The 17,346-nt window shown below is 39.1% G+C and overlaps 1 protein-coding gene across 1 annotated transcript; it reads right to left on the bottom strand.

Moving 5' to 3' along the window:
- Nucleotides 1-3,729: 3,729 nt before the first annotated feature.
- On the bottom strand, nt 3,730-17,073 carry triqk (triple QxxK/R motif containing). Its single transcript, XM_072447108.1, has 3 exons — nt 16,991-17,073; nt 13,358-13,443; nt 3,730-4,705 (listed from the first exon to the last, which is right to left on the bottom strand). The coding sequence occupies exons 1-3, from the start codon at nt 17,049-17,051 to the stop codon at nt 4,598-4,600; spliced, it is 255 nt and encodes an 84-aa protein (XP_072303209.1). The 5' UTR covers nt 17,052-17,073; the 3' UTR covers nt 3,730-4,597.
- Between the last annotated feature and the right edge of the window lie 273 nt (nt 17,074-17,346).

The raw sequence follows: 17,346 nt of genomic DNA, 5'->3' as shown, positions 1-17,346 counted from the left end.
CTGCTTGATAAATATACATTTACTGCATACAAATATACATTCATTATCATTGTAACATTTGTGGATTTTTCTACAGGATATTTCTTATGAAATACCATATACTTAAAGCAGCGCTGTGTAAGATTGCTGGTGGTGGCCATCTGCATGTCTCCATGGAGACAGAACTTTCTCTATGGAGATAGATCAGTCTTATGCAATTCTTAGGAATGTTTGCAGCAAAAACTACCTCCATGGAGACAAGCGAGTGGCAGGTCCTCCACCAGAAATATTATTCAGGTCTCTGGAGAGACAAACCTGCTCACAGCGAGGGAGCATGTTCTCCAAGGATTTTAGTAGTATAAAAACACCTGTAATGCAGTAATCGTGTATAATATTAGTCTGATTTGTGTTGAAATCTTACACATTGGGGCTTTTTATAAGGGAAATAGGCTCTTATCCCAAATCTGGGAGTATGAAATGAAAACCAGAAAAACACCAATCAGGCATTTAACATGTCATGGTAGAAGAGGATACAGATGCACACAAATGGCAGACATGAGAAACAAAAAGAAAGAAGAAGACGAAAAGGGCCAAACTGCGACAGCTATAGACAACTGGGTTCTGAGAATCTCTGCAGTTCTGGAGGTTGCTGTAAGTAAGAGAAAATGTATTTATTTCTGTCAAAAGACCTTTTGTTTGGTGACTGTAGCGTCTATCATGATCTATTTCTTTATAAACAGCAATGTATGAGAACGTTCCTTATCGCCCAAACTGTGGGAAAGTGCATTACACATTATGCTCAGATATGACTGTGTGCGCATGAAGCTCACAGAGAGTTTGTCATGTTCCCACATGACAAATGAGACAGGTCTGTGTGCGTGGCAAGCAGATCATTTGTCTTGTAAAAGCTGGGAAATATGTTAAGGTCACCATAAAACACAATATTTAGTTTAACTTTTCATAGACAGAAATCAGCATACCGTATATTTTTGTACAAATCTGTTGGTCTAGGAAAGCATTCATCTCTTCTGGATCTGATATAAGGGTCATTAGAGTCATGACGGCCGGGATGGAGTCGGAGTACCCTGACATATTCACAGATTAGATTGTTTTTATCTTATCACAATGTGTAACTTAAGAACACAATTACTTCAACCTGGACTTTTGTTTAGCCTCTTTCCATTATATATATATATATATATATATATATATATATATATATATATATATATATATATATATATATATATATATATATATATGTATATGTATATGTATATGTATATGTATATGTATATGTATATGTATATGTATATATATATATATATATGTATGTATGTATGTATGTATGTATGTATGTATGTATGTATGTATGTATGTGTGTGTGTTTAAGTGTTGTTGTTGTTGTTGTTTTTTATTTCACTTGATGGTGGCGACATCATTTAAGGCGGGGCTCTCATGTTGCTGGTTGTTATTAGTCCATTATGTACATCATTTGTGTATCTTCTTTATCTGGCTTTGTACACACCCCACAACATGGGCTGGGAAGTATCTGCAACGTGTATAACTGCAAATGAAACTTTACTATCATTTAAATATAAATAATAATAATAGGCAAGGCAAGGCAAGGCAAGTTTATTTGTAGAGCACATTTCATACACAAGGCAATTCAAAGTGCTTCACACAGCAGGAAAAATGCATTCAAATCACAAAGAAATTACAGAAATACAATAAAATTAACTAAATTGAAAATGATCAATCTAACTGATTTTCTAAACTAATAAAATCACAAACAAAAGAGAAGAGTGCAAAGAAAAAATCCTTTCAGTCATATGCGCAGCTAAACAAAACTGTTTTTAGCTTAGATTTGAACATTGTCAGAGTAGAAGCCTGTCTCACATCTTCAGGAGGACTGTTCCAGATTTTAGCTGCATGAAACTGAAACGCAGATTCCCCATGTTTTGTCCTGACTCTGGGCACCAGCAGGAGGCCGGTCCCTGAGGTCCTCAGAGTCCGAGATGGTTCATATGGCACTAACATATCCAAGATGTACTTTGGTGCTAGGCCACGGAGAGACTTGTACACAAGCAGAGCTGCTTTAAAGTCTATTCTCTGAGCCACAGGAGCCAGTGCAGAGACCTGAGAACAGGACTAATGTGATCATACTTCCTGGTTCTAGTCAGGACCCGAGCAGCAGCGTTCTGGATGTACTGCAGCTGTTTTACAGCTCGTTTGGAGAGGCCAGTGAGCAGGCCGTTACAGTAGTCTAATCTACTGGAGACAAACGCATGGATAAGTCTCTCTAAATCTGGTTTTGACACTATATTTTTTATTTTGGCAATGTTTTTTAGATGGTAAAAAGCTGCTGATGTTATTGATTTGACGTGGCTATTAAAGTTCAAGTCTAATATAATAATACAATACAATTCAATGAAAACAACTGCAGTATCTGGTATTTTTACTTTATTGTTGTCCATATACATACAAATAGAGTTCATTTACTGATTTTGAATATTTATTAAATGAAATATATGTATCTTTTACAACTCTGTCAAACTTACCCTTATTGCTTGCCCTTAGATACTCTGACTGTCATTAAGTATTTCAATTGAAAACACAGTTTACACAAATAAATATTTAAATGTAAAGTTTATTGAGAAGCATGTTCTGGTCTTGTTTAACGCCATAAAAAACACTTAAGTTCTTCATTACAACCACAGAAGTCATGCACATTACAGCAGAATGAAAAACGACCCGGGCACACATTGACCTGCATTGCTGCTCTTTGTGCTCAAGTCAGGGCTCCTCTTGTTGCTAATGGTGACCCTGCAGATAACAGGTGTCATATCTGGAGACCCATAATGCACTGCTGTCTATTGTTACACGTGCAGAGTTATACTGCAGTAGAGGTTCCCTCCTGATAGTGCAGACTTATCATAATGGTTTCTTTGACATGTTGGAGTTTACAAGAGGTCGGAGTTCATGGGAGAAACCGAGGGGAAAAGCAGAAACTGAACGCTTAAATCCATCTCACATTTCCACAGTGATATCAGACATAGAGGGCCTTGTTTGTGGGGGTCTGCAAAAGCATGAACGTGAAACCATTTAACTAAACAACGCTGTATAACAACAAGGAACCTCTTATCACACTCACACAATATTATTTTTTACTAGTTGTTCATCAGTTTCTGGTCAAGGTAATGTCTTAATAAATGTTTGGTCCCAGATTTGACATTTTCATTGAGGTCACTTCGATCCAGCAGAAATGAGCAAACAACAGCAACAGATTATTTTTGTGGCTCATCTGGTAGAGTACAAAGGAAAGGAAATGTGCTCAGAGGCAAATAGAGGTATGCTGCAATAAAATGTCCTTGAGGCACTTCAGGTACTTAAGATTTGGAAAGGTTAAGATGCTACATAAGTGTATGGAATCACTATTGACTTCATAAGTAAAGTGGTCCTCTTCATTTGACCCATTTTAAAGCTGCTGGGAAAACATGTCAGGAGCAGTGGGCAGCAGAAGTAAAACACCCAGGAATCATCTCCAGATGTTGAGCCAGCTTATATATTGTGTATGTTGTGTATATTGGAAATGACCCAACACCAGTCCTTATTTATCAAACTGCCAAATGGGTTTCACGCCATTGTCCGATTGCCCTCCTCCTTTCATTCCAATATGTTTTGTGGTACATTTTACTTATGGATAACAAAAGAATAGAAAAAAACATAGAATTCCTTATACATAAAGCCTTTGCCATAAGAGCACATTCTCTCCAAACCCTGGCCTTGACTTCAACATAGCACTTCTAAATGGCACGGCAACATTTTGTCAAGAGTACTTTATGATTGCATTTGGCAGACAATCTATAAAACTTCAAATATGTGCCACAACATGAAAAAGACTGAAAAAAGTACCTGTGTATTCATCTTGTATTCACAACGACCAAGGCTTTGTGATTTAAGATATTGCTTAGAACTACAACATTGTATTAAAACAACCTGCATGTTGAATATATTACACAAATCAGTGAGACCCTCATAGCAACACAGTTTGGCAATGCAAAAATTGTTCAATTAAAAGGATTATTTATTCATATTTGTGATGCAAATCTGGTAAATGTAATGTTTACAGGTAGAATAAATGGTTCTGTATTCAGTGCAGAAATGTAATCAGGCCCATGGCGTTGTGGATCCTAATCTCAAACATTGCCATCAGCAGAATTATAGGCCAGCATGTTGTGAGATCCAACACAATATTTACAATTGACTGATATTGCAAAGAACAGTGGGACGTGACAGTGCAGAATGCCTTCATCTCTGTCAATGACAAAAAGGATTTATTCTTTGGAAGTATAAAACAATTGTAAAACAGACGCAACTAAAAGCAAAGTTACATTTGTATTTGGTTTGGTCACAAAACAACATTGTGTAAAATCCATTTTATTGCTCACCCACAAACTAAACCAAACTGTGTGGCAGAAAAAGAATGATACTAACTATTGTCCATAAGCTGTCAGAAGAAATAGTTTATAAAATAACAGTCATGTGACACCATTGAGCCGTTCACCCAGGAACATTAAGGACACGTGCAGTACATTTGGTCTTGGCCAGTTCATGTTTAGTCCATATCCAGATCTAAGTTGATTTCAGTGCTGAGGTTCAGGTAGAAGAAGGCGTAAACACAGAGGACAAAGACCAGGATCGCCACCACCACCAAAAACGCATCCTGAAAATAATAAGCATAATTATTAGTTCAAGGATTATTGCTTATTGAACAAAATGTAATCAATTAATATGCATTGTCACAGGAAAACAGTGATAATAAATCATAACTCATAATATAGTATAATATTATGCTCAGTTTTAACATCACTCCTCAAAGTTAAACTTTCCTCAAAAAATGCCCTATTTTTTGGATTGCCATTGGTTAATTGTCAAACAAATTGAGGCTTTCCAGAGGAGTGGCATTCAAGTGTAAAATGGGAATTAGGAGCGCTTGTTCATTATGTGGTGCTCACACGATTACAATCTTCATCAGCTGGAGTTTCATTAGGCCCACTCAGACTATTGAACAATGCCAGTTATTCTTTATCAAGAGAAGTCATTAGCCACAAACTTTCTAATCAACACTGGAGGGCTTGGAGGGCTGTGAAAGAGCACACACTGATTGGAGGGTATTCAAAAAGGAATATTGGAGAGATCAGTTTAAATGTGCAAACTGGGCCACGTCAGAAGAGTTGTTGTGACACCGGGTTAAAATGGTGAATTTGGCTTCACTTACATGGTGAACTTTTAACTTCTGGAAATGTTGATATACATCCTAATCCTTAAGATCATTATTGTTTTTACACACTATGAGATATACAGTATTTGCTAAACCGGACTCCTTTCTAACACAAAACCCAAATAGTCACTCCAGACAATAACCCACACTTAATCATAAACTATTCATTAAAATGTACAATTAGGACGCATCGCTAAGCAGGTTACATCTGTAAAAAACAACAACAAACACAGACACAAAAAAGGAGAAAAAAGGAAAGGGCTGTTGCAGATAGAAACAAATAGGTAATAAAAACGTTGCAGCTGAATAATTGGATTGTGGAATCATCCCAGCGGCCACACTGCTCACACTGCTGCTGGTGAAGAACAAACTGGCTGATAAGAGAGTGGTGGGGAGCATATAATAATAATAATACTAATAATATGACAGAGGCTGGAGGTGCAGAGGAGGGCTGCGTGTGTGGCCGGCTTTCATCACATTGTGGGGACTGAAATCTGTATCCACCCTCAGCTGCCGTCCCTATGTAAATCCAACAAGATTTAAATAAAGATACAGGTTAAAAAGAGTTAAGGTGAGCGTTTAGGGTTAAGGTCTCCATTAGACGCACAAACCCAAAATGTGTGTGTGGGGCAATTAAAAGCCTTCTCTGTCTGTGTACATTGTAGTAGCGCCTCGTCAACACCAGCATTGGTCTTCATTAGCCCGAGCACCACATTTATCTCCATCCCAGCAGCCTCCAAACGGCTTTAAGTCCTGGCTTTAATTGGAAAACTTTTAAATTTCATGCACTTTAGTTTCATATATTACCCGCCAGGCGCACAATGCTTGATTTACTTTTCTATTCCGTCGACGCTTTGGAGAAAACTAAGTGTTATCAAATGACAGAAGGGTGATTGTTTTCTTTTTCTTATGTTCTCGCAAGGCTTTGAAAAACATGACAAAGACAATGGTGATTCTGCGGACGACGACGGCGACTCTGCCATTGTTGGTATACAAGTGCAGTTTTGTTGAATAGAGGCTAAAAGAATAAGATGAGCTAAGAAATCTGTGGAGTGAATGAGTTGCATATATTTCATTAAGACCGACATTAAGAATTTAGCGCATTTAAATTGTACTTACTTACAAATATAAAAAAATAATATATATCCAAACATAGGGCAGACAAGCAGAATCAGAATAAGTTTATTGCCATTTATCAATGAACAGGATTCACGGACATAGGAACTTGTCCTGGCGGTTCGGTGCAACACAAACATAACACTGAACAATAAATACAAAAATAATGGACAATAAATAACAAATAACTACCGGGTATTAAAATGGTTAGGTAGAGTTAAAAATAGACATGATATGTACACAAAATAAAATATGTGGTGCAATAAAAGTGGACAGTGCAGAGAGTGCAAACTGCTTAAGAAGTGTTCATGAGTCCAACGGCAGAGGGAAAAAAACTGTTCTTATGACGGGAGGTTCTGGTCCGGATGGACCGTAGCCTCCTGCCTGAGGGGAGTGGCTCAAATAGTCTGTGTACCGGGTGAGAAGGGTGTGATTCGACCTGCACGTCCTAGAGTCCGGCAGAGGTACAGGTCCTGCAGAGATGGAAGGTTGCGGCCCAATGCGTTGTAGTCTCTGCTTGTCTCTGGCTGTGGCTCCAGCGTACCACACGGTGATGGAGGAGGTGATGGAGGAGGTGATGGAGGAGGTGATGGAGGTGGTGAGGATGGACTCAATGATGGCCGTGTAGAACTGCACCATCATCTCCGCTGGCAGCTTTGCTTTCTTCAGCTGCCGCAGGAAGTACATCCTCTGTAGCATATTTAATTAAAATGATCAAATGAATGTGTATCGACTGCTACACAGCTCGTCCAGCAACTGTCAACATACTTTCTCATACAAAAATGGGCAGTGATTTTCTGAAAACTGACCCAATTTCATGCCGTTTTGACGCAGTTGAGTCTTTGCAAAGCTTGCCATTCTGTAAGACTTGTACCATCCATCGCAACAGTCATGACCCGTCTGGCAGTTTCCTCTTTTGTGCGTCCTCGTCTGAAACCACAGTGCAGTTGTGTGTTTGCTTTGCTTGTGTGAGACGGAGTGAACAGCTGGTTCCGGCGGCAGTGAAAACAAACTGGAGAGGAATTGGTGAAAACACTCGAGTTGGAGAAAGCACCTGCACTTGATTGAGCTCGTGGTAACGTGAAGTGGCCAGCCGCGCACACTCCCACTTGCACGTTCTGATGGAGCTGCGCCATATTCATCATCCTCTTCATCACCGGCAGCTGCAGCACACGCTCGGCATGCTGGGAGCTCGGTCTCTGTCACCCTGGCGACGAGCCACGGCGCAGCAGACACCGGCTCATCTGGTCCAGCGTTCATTCTCCTCGTGGGTTTGTTTGTGTACAGTTCCGAGGTGCTGTTGGCGCTGAGCGGGCGGCGGAGGGACTACGGACCACCGTCATAATAATACAGCTATTGGTGCTCACGGGAACAGATGCTTAAATTTCAAACTGTTTTACAAAGAGCACGAGTGAAGGAGAGTGAGGCCCTATGACTGATCAATGAATACTTCTAGAATAATATTACACGGAATCTATGTATTGATCAATATTGTGCTACTTTTCATAATTGGTCAAATACAATATAAACTGAAATTAAATCAGCAACAGAAGTGACTACAGTAGGTTCTGTGTTTGATGGCGCCTCACTCACGCATGTTGTTCTTACTTCTTACAATTGGTTTGGCTTCTCAAGAGCTCCCGCAAGAGAAAAATATTGTCCTTGTTTATTGTAATTGTCATGTAATTGTAATTTTATTGTGCATTTAGCTGTGTGGAGTTTCCATTTGGGCATGAGAGAAAGGAGGAGGTTTGTGTCATTGGAGAAATGTCTTTCAGTGTTTTTCAATGTTTTTATAATTGTATGCTGCAAAGTTCCCACCTTGGCCTAGGTCAACCTTGAAAAAGATTTCTCGATCTAAATGGGTTTTATCAGGTTAAATAAAAGGTTAATAAATAAAATAGTTCTGAAAGTTTCAACAATGCCTTTTAGATCTCATGCAGACATTCCAGCAGCACATCCATGAGCAGTGGTGAAAGAAACACTACATTTAAACACTCAAGTAAAAGTAGCAAAGGAAAAAGTATTTCACACAGTTACACAGAACTGTTAAAGTGTTAAATGAAGTGATTTTGAGAAAGGATTATGCAAACCTTTGGTCCACTCAAGAGTAGCAATTCTAATGCATTTCATATATTTTCTCGTGAATTATATTTAGCCTTTACATATATTTTTTGAACTCAAAACTTCTAAGGCAGAATGTCACCATGAACATGCAAAAGTATTGTCAATTTTTCAGTCCAGTTAAAGTCTTGAACTCCCTCTTTGAATAATCACCTAGAATTATCCCACCAATCATTTGTCTGCTTTTATTTCTTATGCCAATAATGAGAATGAAACTATTTGATGATATTGCCGTGTGACTGTGGTTGAATAAATCAATCAATCACTATAAAACTATTGATCTAAAAATCAAACAGACCTTTTGTGACGCAGTGGAAAGTACGGTCGTGTCATATGTCGTGCTGGTTTTGGGCAGTTTTTCAAAAGCTTTAATTTGGCAAACTTGCTAAATTAAATCCAGGGTTGAGAAGAAAACTTGCAAATGTAAAAAAAAAAAAAAAAACATTACTGATAATACTGAATACCTGCATTAAAGTGTATTCAGTGTTGTCCATTTTCTCAATATATTTTGGTACAAAAGCTCTATTATCAGTATTGTCAAGTGAGTGGACAACATTTAATCATTTATTTTAATAGTAAGAAAATTGTAAAAGACTGATTTTAATCTGGCTAACTTTACCGCTCTCGTGCGTATACATTCAATCTTTGCAGATTTTGGGATGTATTATTGTTGTCATGACATGCGTTTCTGGTAAGAACTATTTCTCCATCTACTTGTTACTTTCTGAATGTCAACGTGAACTTTACACGTGGCATTAAACATCTACAAACCAGCCATGCTCATTATCTACAGCCTCGGTCTTCTTGTGTTTTTTTTTCTTTCTATTTTTCTAACCCCACGACAAAATTAAACCAAAACAGTGTCGAAAAGAACAGAAGGCTTGTGCGCCAATTAGACAATGGAGCGAGTTTGTTTCGTAGGCTGCATGCGAGTGTGCATCTCCGCTACTTTGAGAAGAGCGAGCAAACCACAGCAGAGTTCAACACGGCTACTGTGACCTTACAGTATGTCACGGTTTAGACAACAACAAAACTATTTTAGTGGAGCAACGGCAAATAAATATAGAAGAAGATATTCATAGGTTACCGTCTGTGCACTCCACAACTTCTATTTTCTTTTTTTAAGTTTGTCTTTTGGGTTATTCTGCCAAGTTCTCCAGAATGGACAGCCCCAGGACAGCCTGTTGTAGCATCTGCCACATTCCTTGAGCATACAAGTCTGAGATGCCAAAACAAGAGGAGGCGATGGGAACGAAAAATAAAAGATCTTGTATTCAAAATGTCTGTCAAACTAATTCAGTGTGAGCATTAAGTATAGCCCACACATAGTTCCCAGGAAGGGTGCAGATTGTCACATCCAGAAGCACACTATTGCTGCTCGGTTCACACAGTGTTCTAAGACTCTCAACGCTCTTACCATGGAAACCAAGCTTGAAACTATGGGAATAAACAATTGCTGGTACTGGCAATTTTTTGGCATTTATTCACACATAAGTCTTCCCTGCAAATTCTCTGTAATTTTACGAGGTTCTAACATATTTCTAACATATATTTTTTGAGCCAATACTGATATTTGACTTGCTGCTGTGGTTGATAACCGATATTTGCTTTGACTTGACTAAGATCCATAACAAGACCCACAATATCGCAAATTAACGTTTGTTCATCTGAGATATAAAATAATCAGTGGCATTATTCTGCATGTGTGAACAAGGCTTAATATGTTCTCATTTTACTGTCACTAGTGGAGAGCGAATATTTTGAAGTAGCCATGCATTTACTTTCAACTTGAAAGCTTTCTATCGCCATGAAGACCATGCAAAAAGCAGAAGTTCATGTTGTAGTGTTAAAACGGTGTACTGGGAATGCGAGCATAACCAAATAGCCATTACATTTGCACTGAATTTCAATCAAACTTGGGGCAGAAAGGTCCAACTCAGTTTAATATTCCTGTCCCTGGGGTATTTTTAATCCGTCCTCGGAAAATTTCTCTCATCTTGGGTGTGAAGAAAACTGAATTATTCATGAGCAATATCAATATTTCAAGATATGGACTAATCTAATTGGATTAAAGAGGTGCTTAATGAGGCCTTGCGTGTCAAAGAGATGCATATTTTTAAAACCTGACCCCGCTGTATAATCCTCTCAATGTGTTATTTCACATTCAAAAACGAGATACTATTTGTAATTTCAAAGATCTTTCTGGTGTAGAAATATAGTATAATAAAGTACATTTTATGCATTGCAGAACATATACCGTATTTTGCGCACGAAAAGGCGCACCGGATTATTAAGCGCACCATCAGCTATCTGTGTACCATGTGTACTGGTCCTTACATAAAGCGCACCGGACGATAAAGCGCATAAGATAAACAAAACAGACGGATAAGTCAAGAGTCAGTTGAGCTTTATGAAACACGTTCAACTCATTCAGATCAACATTGTTCAACATCAAAACACACTTTGCTATCGCTAACAGACACGTTAGCATATCCAAATCAATTCTCAGTCAAGATCACTTGTAAACACGTAAAATACAAACACAGAACACACTCTGCTACCCCTAAAAGACACATTAGCCTATTCACAACAACTCACAGCCTCGTTCAGTTGCAACACGTAAAATACATCACAACACACTCACTTTTTCAGTTCATTCCTCGTCATCAAATCGTTCAAATGCGCCGATCCCGCATAGCTATGACCAGACGTCCCGATTTACCTGGGACAGCCCTGATTTTTTATGTCCCGTGTCCCGGTTTAATGTCTGCTGGGGCGCATAATGGTAAAAGCAGCCAAAGCGCTGATAGTGCTCCGTGCTAAAATCTCTTTGGTCATGTGATCCCGCATCTCGGATCCACGCGGCAGTTCAGTGATGATTCCGGACTTTTGATTCCCACAGTTGACTGATAATTTAGCCCGTAAGCGCATAATATAAGAGTTCCATTGGTCTCTCGGCAATCATCTTGGGCCATCTTGGGGTCCTTCATTTACCAGTAGGTGTCTGCGTTGTGCCTGACTGAAAATGTTGTTTACGTTTTGACAAAGTGTTGTGTGTGCCGCGTGCAGGTAGACTATTATTCCCAGAATGCTTTGCACATTATGTTGTTGGGACTTCCGGTTCCGGAGTAATGTAAATATAGTCGCGCATCGGAGTCTCTCGTGTCCCAAATCTTCTTTATACACCATGTACCACACAATATATCTTCGCGGTCAGTAAGCACAACCAGAAATAAACCATATATTAAGCGCACCGGACTATTAAGCGCACGGACGGCTTTTGAGGACGTTAAAGACTTTTACGTCTGCTTTATAGTGCGGAAAATACGGTACATCCAAAAGATCTTTAAAAGACATTTTCATAATTCAAAACAACTGTAATATCCACGTCATTGTTGCAGAACAAAGCAAGAGGTTTGGATGGAATGTGACCGTCCCCCCACGAGGCCGTTACGACCCTCAAACACCTCTATGACAATTACCCCCGAGGTGAACTGCAATTAAAACCTCTTTGTTCTCCTTCCTTGGAGAAGTTGGAAAGAGGAAAAAGTTCTGAAATTGCTATATTTCACATTTAAACTTTCTCCATATTTCACAATGAAATCTAAATCTGTCACAAAACCATGTTTGTTAAACAGATGCCTTAAGAACTGTATTTGAAATATGCTATGTTTATGCCATATTTGCCATGTTTATGCCACATTTCCTCATTACCTGCTAAAGATGTATGTATTCATTGTCAACGCTGTGATATTTTGTTATGGTTACATATGTCGTTGTGCTGATGATCCGTGGCCAGATAAAAGACAAACTCCTGGTCTCTCAGGGGCCTGGGTTCCTTTGTCCCTCACATTCAGCCCATGGCCAAAGTTGCCATTTCACAGTTAAAGAATACATAAGTCAGCTGATCTCAACATCTGCTCCTGAAAACACATTCTCAGCACAGTGTGGCTTCGTTGGCCTCTTCAACATCTTCGAACGCTAATCCCTGCACACAGGTCAGCACGGTGTGGACGGTGACCCAAAGAGACACAAGAGACCTGATCCATATCAGAGCAAGCTACTCCTCCAGGACTTGGTCAGAGCTGGGCCTTTCATTGGACACATAAGACTGATACAAAAGTGGCTGAAATATGGAATTAAAACTAGTTGAGGTTTCTCTTGGATTCATTCGAGAATAAATCAAATCGTACTTTTTAACACCAGCGTTTCTTTTAACTAAGTTGAGCCCATGGTAGAAAAATTCTGTTATATCATGTGGACCCCGTTTTAAGTTGAGCCCATGCATAGCCTGTGTAACCAAGTCAAATCATTCTGGTTTTATTGATCTTTTGGGGAATTATATAGTTAGTCAAGTTACTCAAGAACTTCCCCTCAGAAAATGAGACTGAGCAGGTTAGTGATGTTTAGCTGGGCAAAGTCTAGCTGGTGCCCCTTATAAAAATATGAATATAAATGATCTACAATACTACATAAGTGGCGTCCACAGTATAATAACTAGTCCCAGAGAAGAGTCTTACATATTTGTGCCACTGTGTGACAAAGAGACAAACAATAATGCTTTGTAATAAATATAAAGTCATGCAACAGCTGCTGCCAACGACATCGGGGTGACAAAAAATTCAACTCTTACCACACACTTCCCATCATCCCTTGCTGCTGGCTTTTGTGTGCCATTTTGTTATAATTAAGAAGTCATGGAATGCACCCATATCAGTTATATGATATAACTGCAGCACAAATCAAAATGGATTGTTTTGCCGAGACAATAATGCAAATAAGTCACAAATGGTTGCTTCATTGTTTGGTGTCCATCAGTGTGTTAAAAGAATCAATCCATAACAGCAATCCTACCCTAAGTCCAGATGAACTTTTCTTGACCTCAGCTTTCAGCCGTGTGGCCTTGAGGAATGACTTTGTTTTTTTGTAGTCTTGTTTACCTGAAAGACATGAAGAGTCTGAAATTAGAGTCATGATAAAGTGGGAAATGTGTATGCTTTTTAAACAATTCATCTTGGGGAATAGACAGAAGAATCAGTCTCTATGGATCCTAAAAAGTGAACGTCTGTGCTGTCTGTAAGCCCAGGAAGAGAGTTATAGAAATGGTGAACATGTTGCTAGTAGCAGACAGAAGCCAGTGGGAATGACATTGAGGACCACTGGATGCCTTTTCTGCTTGTCAAGAGCCGAACGCTGAACATTTCAGTGGAGGGTACTTAAGGTAACTATGTTTTCACGGAAATTGAGCAGGAAGTTGAACTGTTAGTAACAGTATTTACCCATAAAGACTTGCTATTTTTTCCTGTGATGATAAATATTGTACATTTTTAGGATGCATCTTTTTCAAATGCATAATGGAGTGTTCATAACACAAATGTAAAAAAAGGAAAGTAGCATAAAACTGCCTTTTGTGCCAGCTTTGTTTTGTTTATTTTTTAGGATCTGCAGTAGCTGTACCCAAAGGCCAGCTATTCTTCCTGTGGCCCTTTTAAAAATACTTTATCATTTGTAATTTCATATACATTGTACTTATAAATAGTACCGTCTGTCCATTTACTTCTTATGTGGTTGACAGTCCATCATTCAGAAACAGATTAAACCATGTATGCTTTTCGTAAATATCACACTAAAAGCAACCAGTCAGTCACCATACTTTAACCTCCATTAGGTAAAAATATATATATTTTTAATTGCTTGACTATTTGACTAATCAATTACATAATCTCTTGTTTACCATGAAACTGTTTCGTAAAAATGGAGCCTTGTTTGAGTTTGATATATAGTGGTTTGTTGAAGAAAGTTGGTTTTGTCCGTCATGTAGCCTTTTCATGCGACTCTGGATTATACTTTAGTTGGTGTACTTTATCTTCCACCTTCCACCAGTTGAGTTGGGAGTCATGGTCACCATTAGACAGTGAAGAGCTAAAAGAGTTGGCGCCTCATGAGGTTTTTCTTCTTGATATTTGCCCATAACTGGCAGTACTCCAAATGTGATAAAATAAGACTGTTAATAGTTTAAAAAAATGTATATTAATAATTGCTATGGAGTGTAAATGCTGATCTTGTAAAAAGCGGAGCATGCTCCATTAGTGACGAGTAAAAAACTGCCCCTACAAGAGAGAATTATATTTTTATGTTAGCATTCATCAAAACAAAATACCCTCCACACCATCTGCTGACAATCAATACTTAATTGGTAGTAAATTATCACAATTACTCAGTGCGTGCGAGTGAGTAGAGTAGGTGATATGGGGACAGTTGTATTACACATGTACCTGTACTTGTGATTAATTGGCTCACGAGACCACCATTGGCTCTGTTATTTCTTCTGTTCAAGCAGCACTGTAGACTTTTGTGCTTCACCACTCAATGTTCTACTGACTGAATCAAAGAGACACCCTCACTGACATAAGACATAGAGTGATGAATTTAAATCTCATGTACAATTGTCTAATTCATAAATCAGGAAAGTAAACAACATATGAGTCTGTATTTGCAACAACATTGTTGTTCTAGGCAGTGATCTGGAAATGGTTTTCTTTATGTTTATGGCTGCTGAGCACATTCACCCCATTGGGATAGGCCAGCACTTCCTCGGACCCCAGAGAGCAATGGGCTAACACATGACAGCATGTTACACTTTGTTTTGTTTCTGTGTCTATTTGGCATGGGAGCCAAACAGTCGCCAACACATGGTGTGGAGCACTGGCATCTGCCACTGAGGGCATGGGACCAGAGGGCTCCTGCCACACTCGGGAGCTGAGCCTGTCCTCACAGAGAGACCAGAGAGAGGGAGCACCCCATAGGCAGCAGAGGCCAGTGTCCACAATATAAGGTAAGGCTGTGAGATGTTAACACAAAACAGATCATATTTCAGCTTAGTCCACCGATGTGAAGCAAGCCCCGCACTTAACGGGGTGCGCTTAAAACACAGATATTTTGGGTGTCTGAATGACGCCATTTTCAGTTGATTTATTGAGCTGTGGCAATCATGGCCGGATCAAAGTGGCTTACTTACATCTTTAAATATGCATGTAATATCACCATAGCTTTACCTTTCCTGTGGGCAGCGTGGCATGGCCAATTATAAGCAGCTTAATAATGGTATTTAAAAGAGTGTCAACAGTGGCCCCGTGATGGCCCTCTGACGTGACAAAGCTCTCCAGCAGAGATGATGGTACAGCTCGGCACCAGCCGGCGACTGCTGATGTGCCATGAATAGGGCACTCTAATACAATTTCAAATTACCATGTGTGGCCCTCTGCTGCTCTCACAAGCCACAGACCCATGCTATCTTTGAAGGCTTCATTTTCCTGGCTGACGTCTCTCCCCCTTTCCTGTTTTTACCTTTGCTGTTAAACAGCGGTTTGCTCAAATTGCCTGATGGCTATTCTTTTGAAAGGAAGGAAAGCTGTAAAAAAGGCAGGACTGGAAGGAGGTGGCTATACAAAGTGTCCCTGACACCAGTGTTACGCTTCTGAAACGATGAGAGAAACACACTAAAGGGAAAATAGAAACGTGTTGTGGATGTCATAGTGGGAGATGAGCTTGTTATGTGATGTGCACCTCTTGTTTGTTGAACCTGCAGAGTTTTACACAATGATAGACATTTAAGGGATGTGCACAGGCTAAATAAGCCCATTTCTGTCCCAGTTTGAATACAGATGAAACTGTCACTCTGCTTACAGCCAGTGGAGTACGGCAGCTGTCACATTACCAATGGAGTCCTGTTAAGTCACAACACAAGGACGTATAAAGGCTATAATCAGAAGATGTAAAGATGAAATGTATTCTCTGGAGACAACACCACATGGTTCACCAAAACAACAGGGACTAAAGCACTAAACCGCAGCAAACAGTCAACCTGTTTCAGTGCACAGTCCTGTTGGAGCATTGGACTAATGTTTACACAGAATGAGACAGTGAGGAGCTTTTGGTTAAATGTCACGCCATTAAAAAATGACACATTTGTTACTTAGAAGGTGAATAGATAAAAATGAGAGTAATAATCAAACAATACTGTAATACAAAATATAATTGCCACAATCCGCCATTATGTAGGTTATTCAATGCTGAAAATAGAAATTAAATCCAAGTGATCCTAACATCTTATATTAGTGGATTTAAGTAGCTATGGTAAATGGTTCATGGTTATAAGATAAGATAAGATATTCCTTTATTGTCCCACATGGGGAAATTTCATTGGTGCAACGCAGGTAGATACAGAGGTTGTGGCCTTATTATATGCATGTGGTACATATTTTACAATGTTAAGTATACTTTTCTCATTGGGTTTTCCCTGTATAAATAAATGTATGAAATTAATGAAAAGAAATATGACAAGATTTTCTATTTGGGTTTCCATCCCAAGCTGTCAAAACAACCTAGATCAATAAAAACGATAATATTGTAGAATTGCAATTTAGAGTATTCCATTGTTATGCTGCATTCATTATATTGCAGTGAAAGACAAAAGTCAACTCTCACCAATTTGTTTTCTGTACTGATCCACTGGTAACTTGGTCGCACTTGCATCTTTTTTCCCCATGGTTCTTCGTAAGTCTGGTGAACAATGACATATCAAGAAATGAAACACACACAAACACAGTATAATATTGTTATTTCTACTGTAGACAGACAAGAAAAGTCAGCTAGTTGATCAACCAGATGGCACATCTTTGATATGCATCTGTTAAGACATAATTACATTAATTCCCAGCACCTTCTATGTGCGCTAATTCACAATATTCACAGTTATGATCCATCTCACTTAGTCACACAACACCATTTCCCTTCACCCCATGTGCTCTGATTGACATTACAGTTCATGAGGAAACACTCAC

This window comes from Eucyclogobius newberryi, unplaced genomic scaffold, assembly GCF_026437365.1.
Source record: "Eucyclogobius newberryi isolate DKJ021-1_F unplaced genomic scaffold, fEucNew1.0.hap1 SCAF_16, whole genome shotgun sequence".
Lineage (NCBI taxonomy): Eukaryota > Metazoa > Chordata > Actinopteri > Gobiiformes > Gobiidae > Eucyclogobius > Eucyclogobius newberryi.
This window is presented reverse-complemented; position numbering and strand designations above follow the sequence as displayed.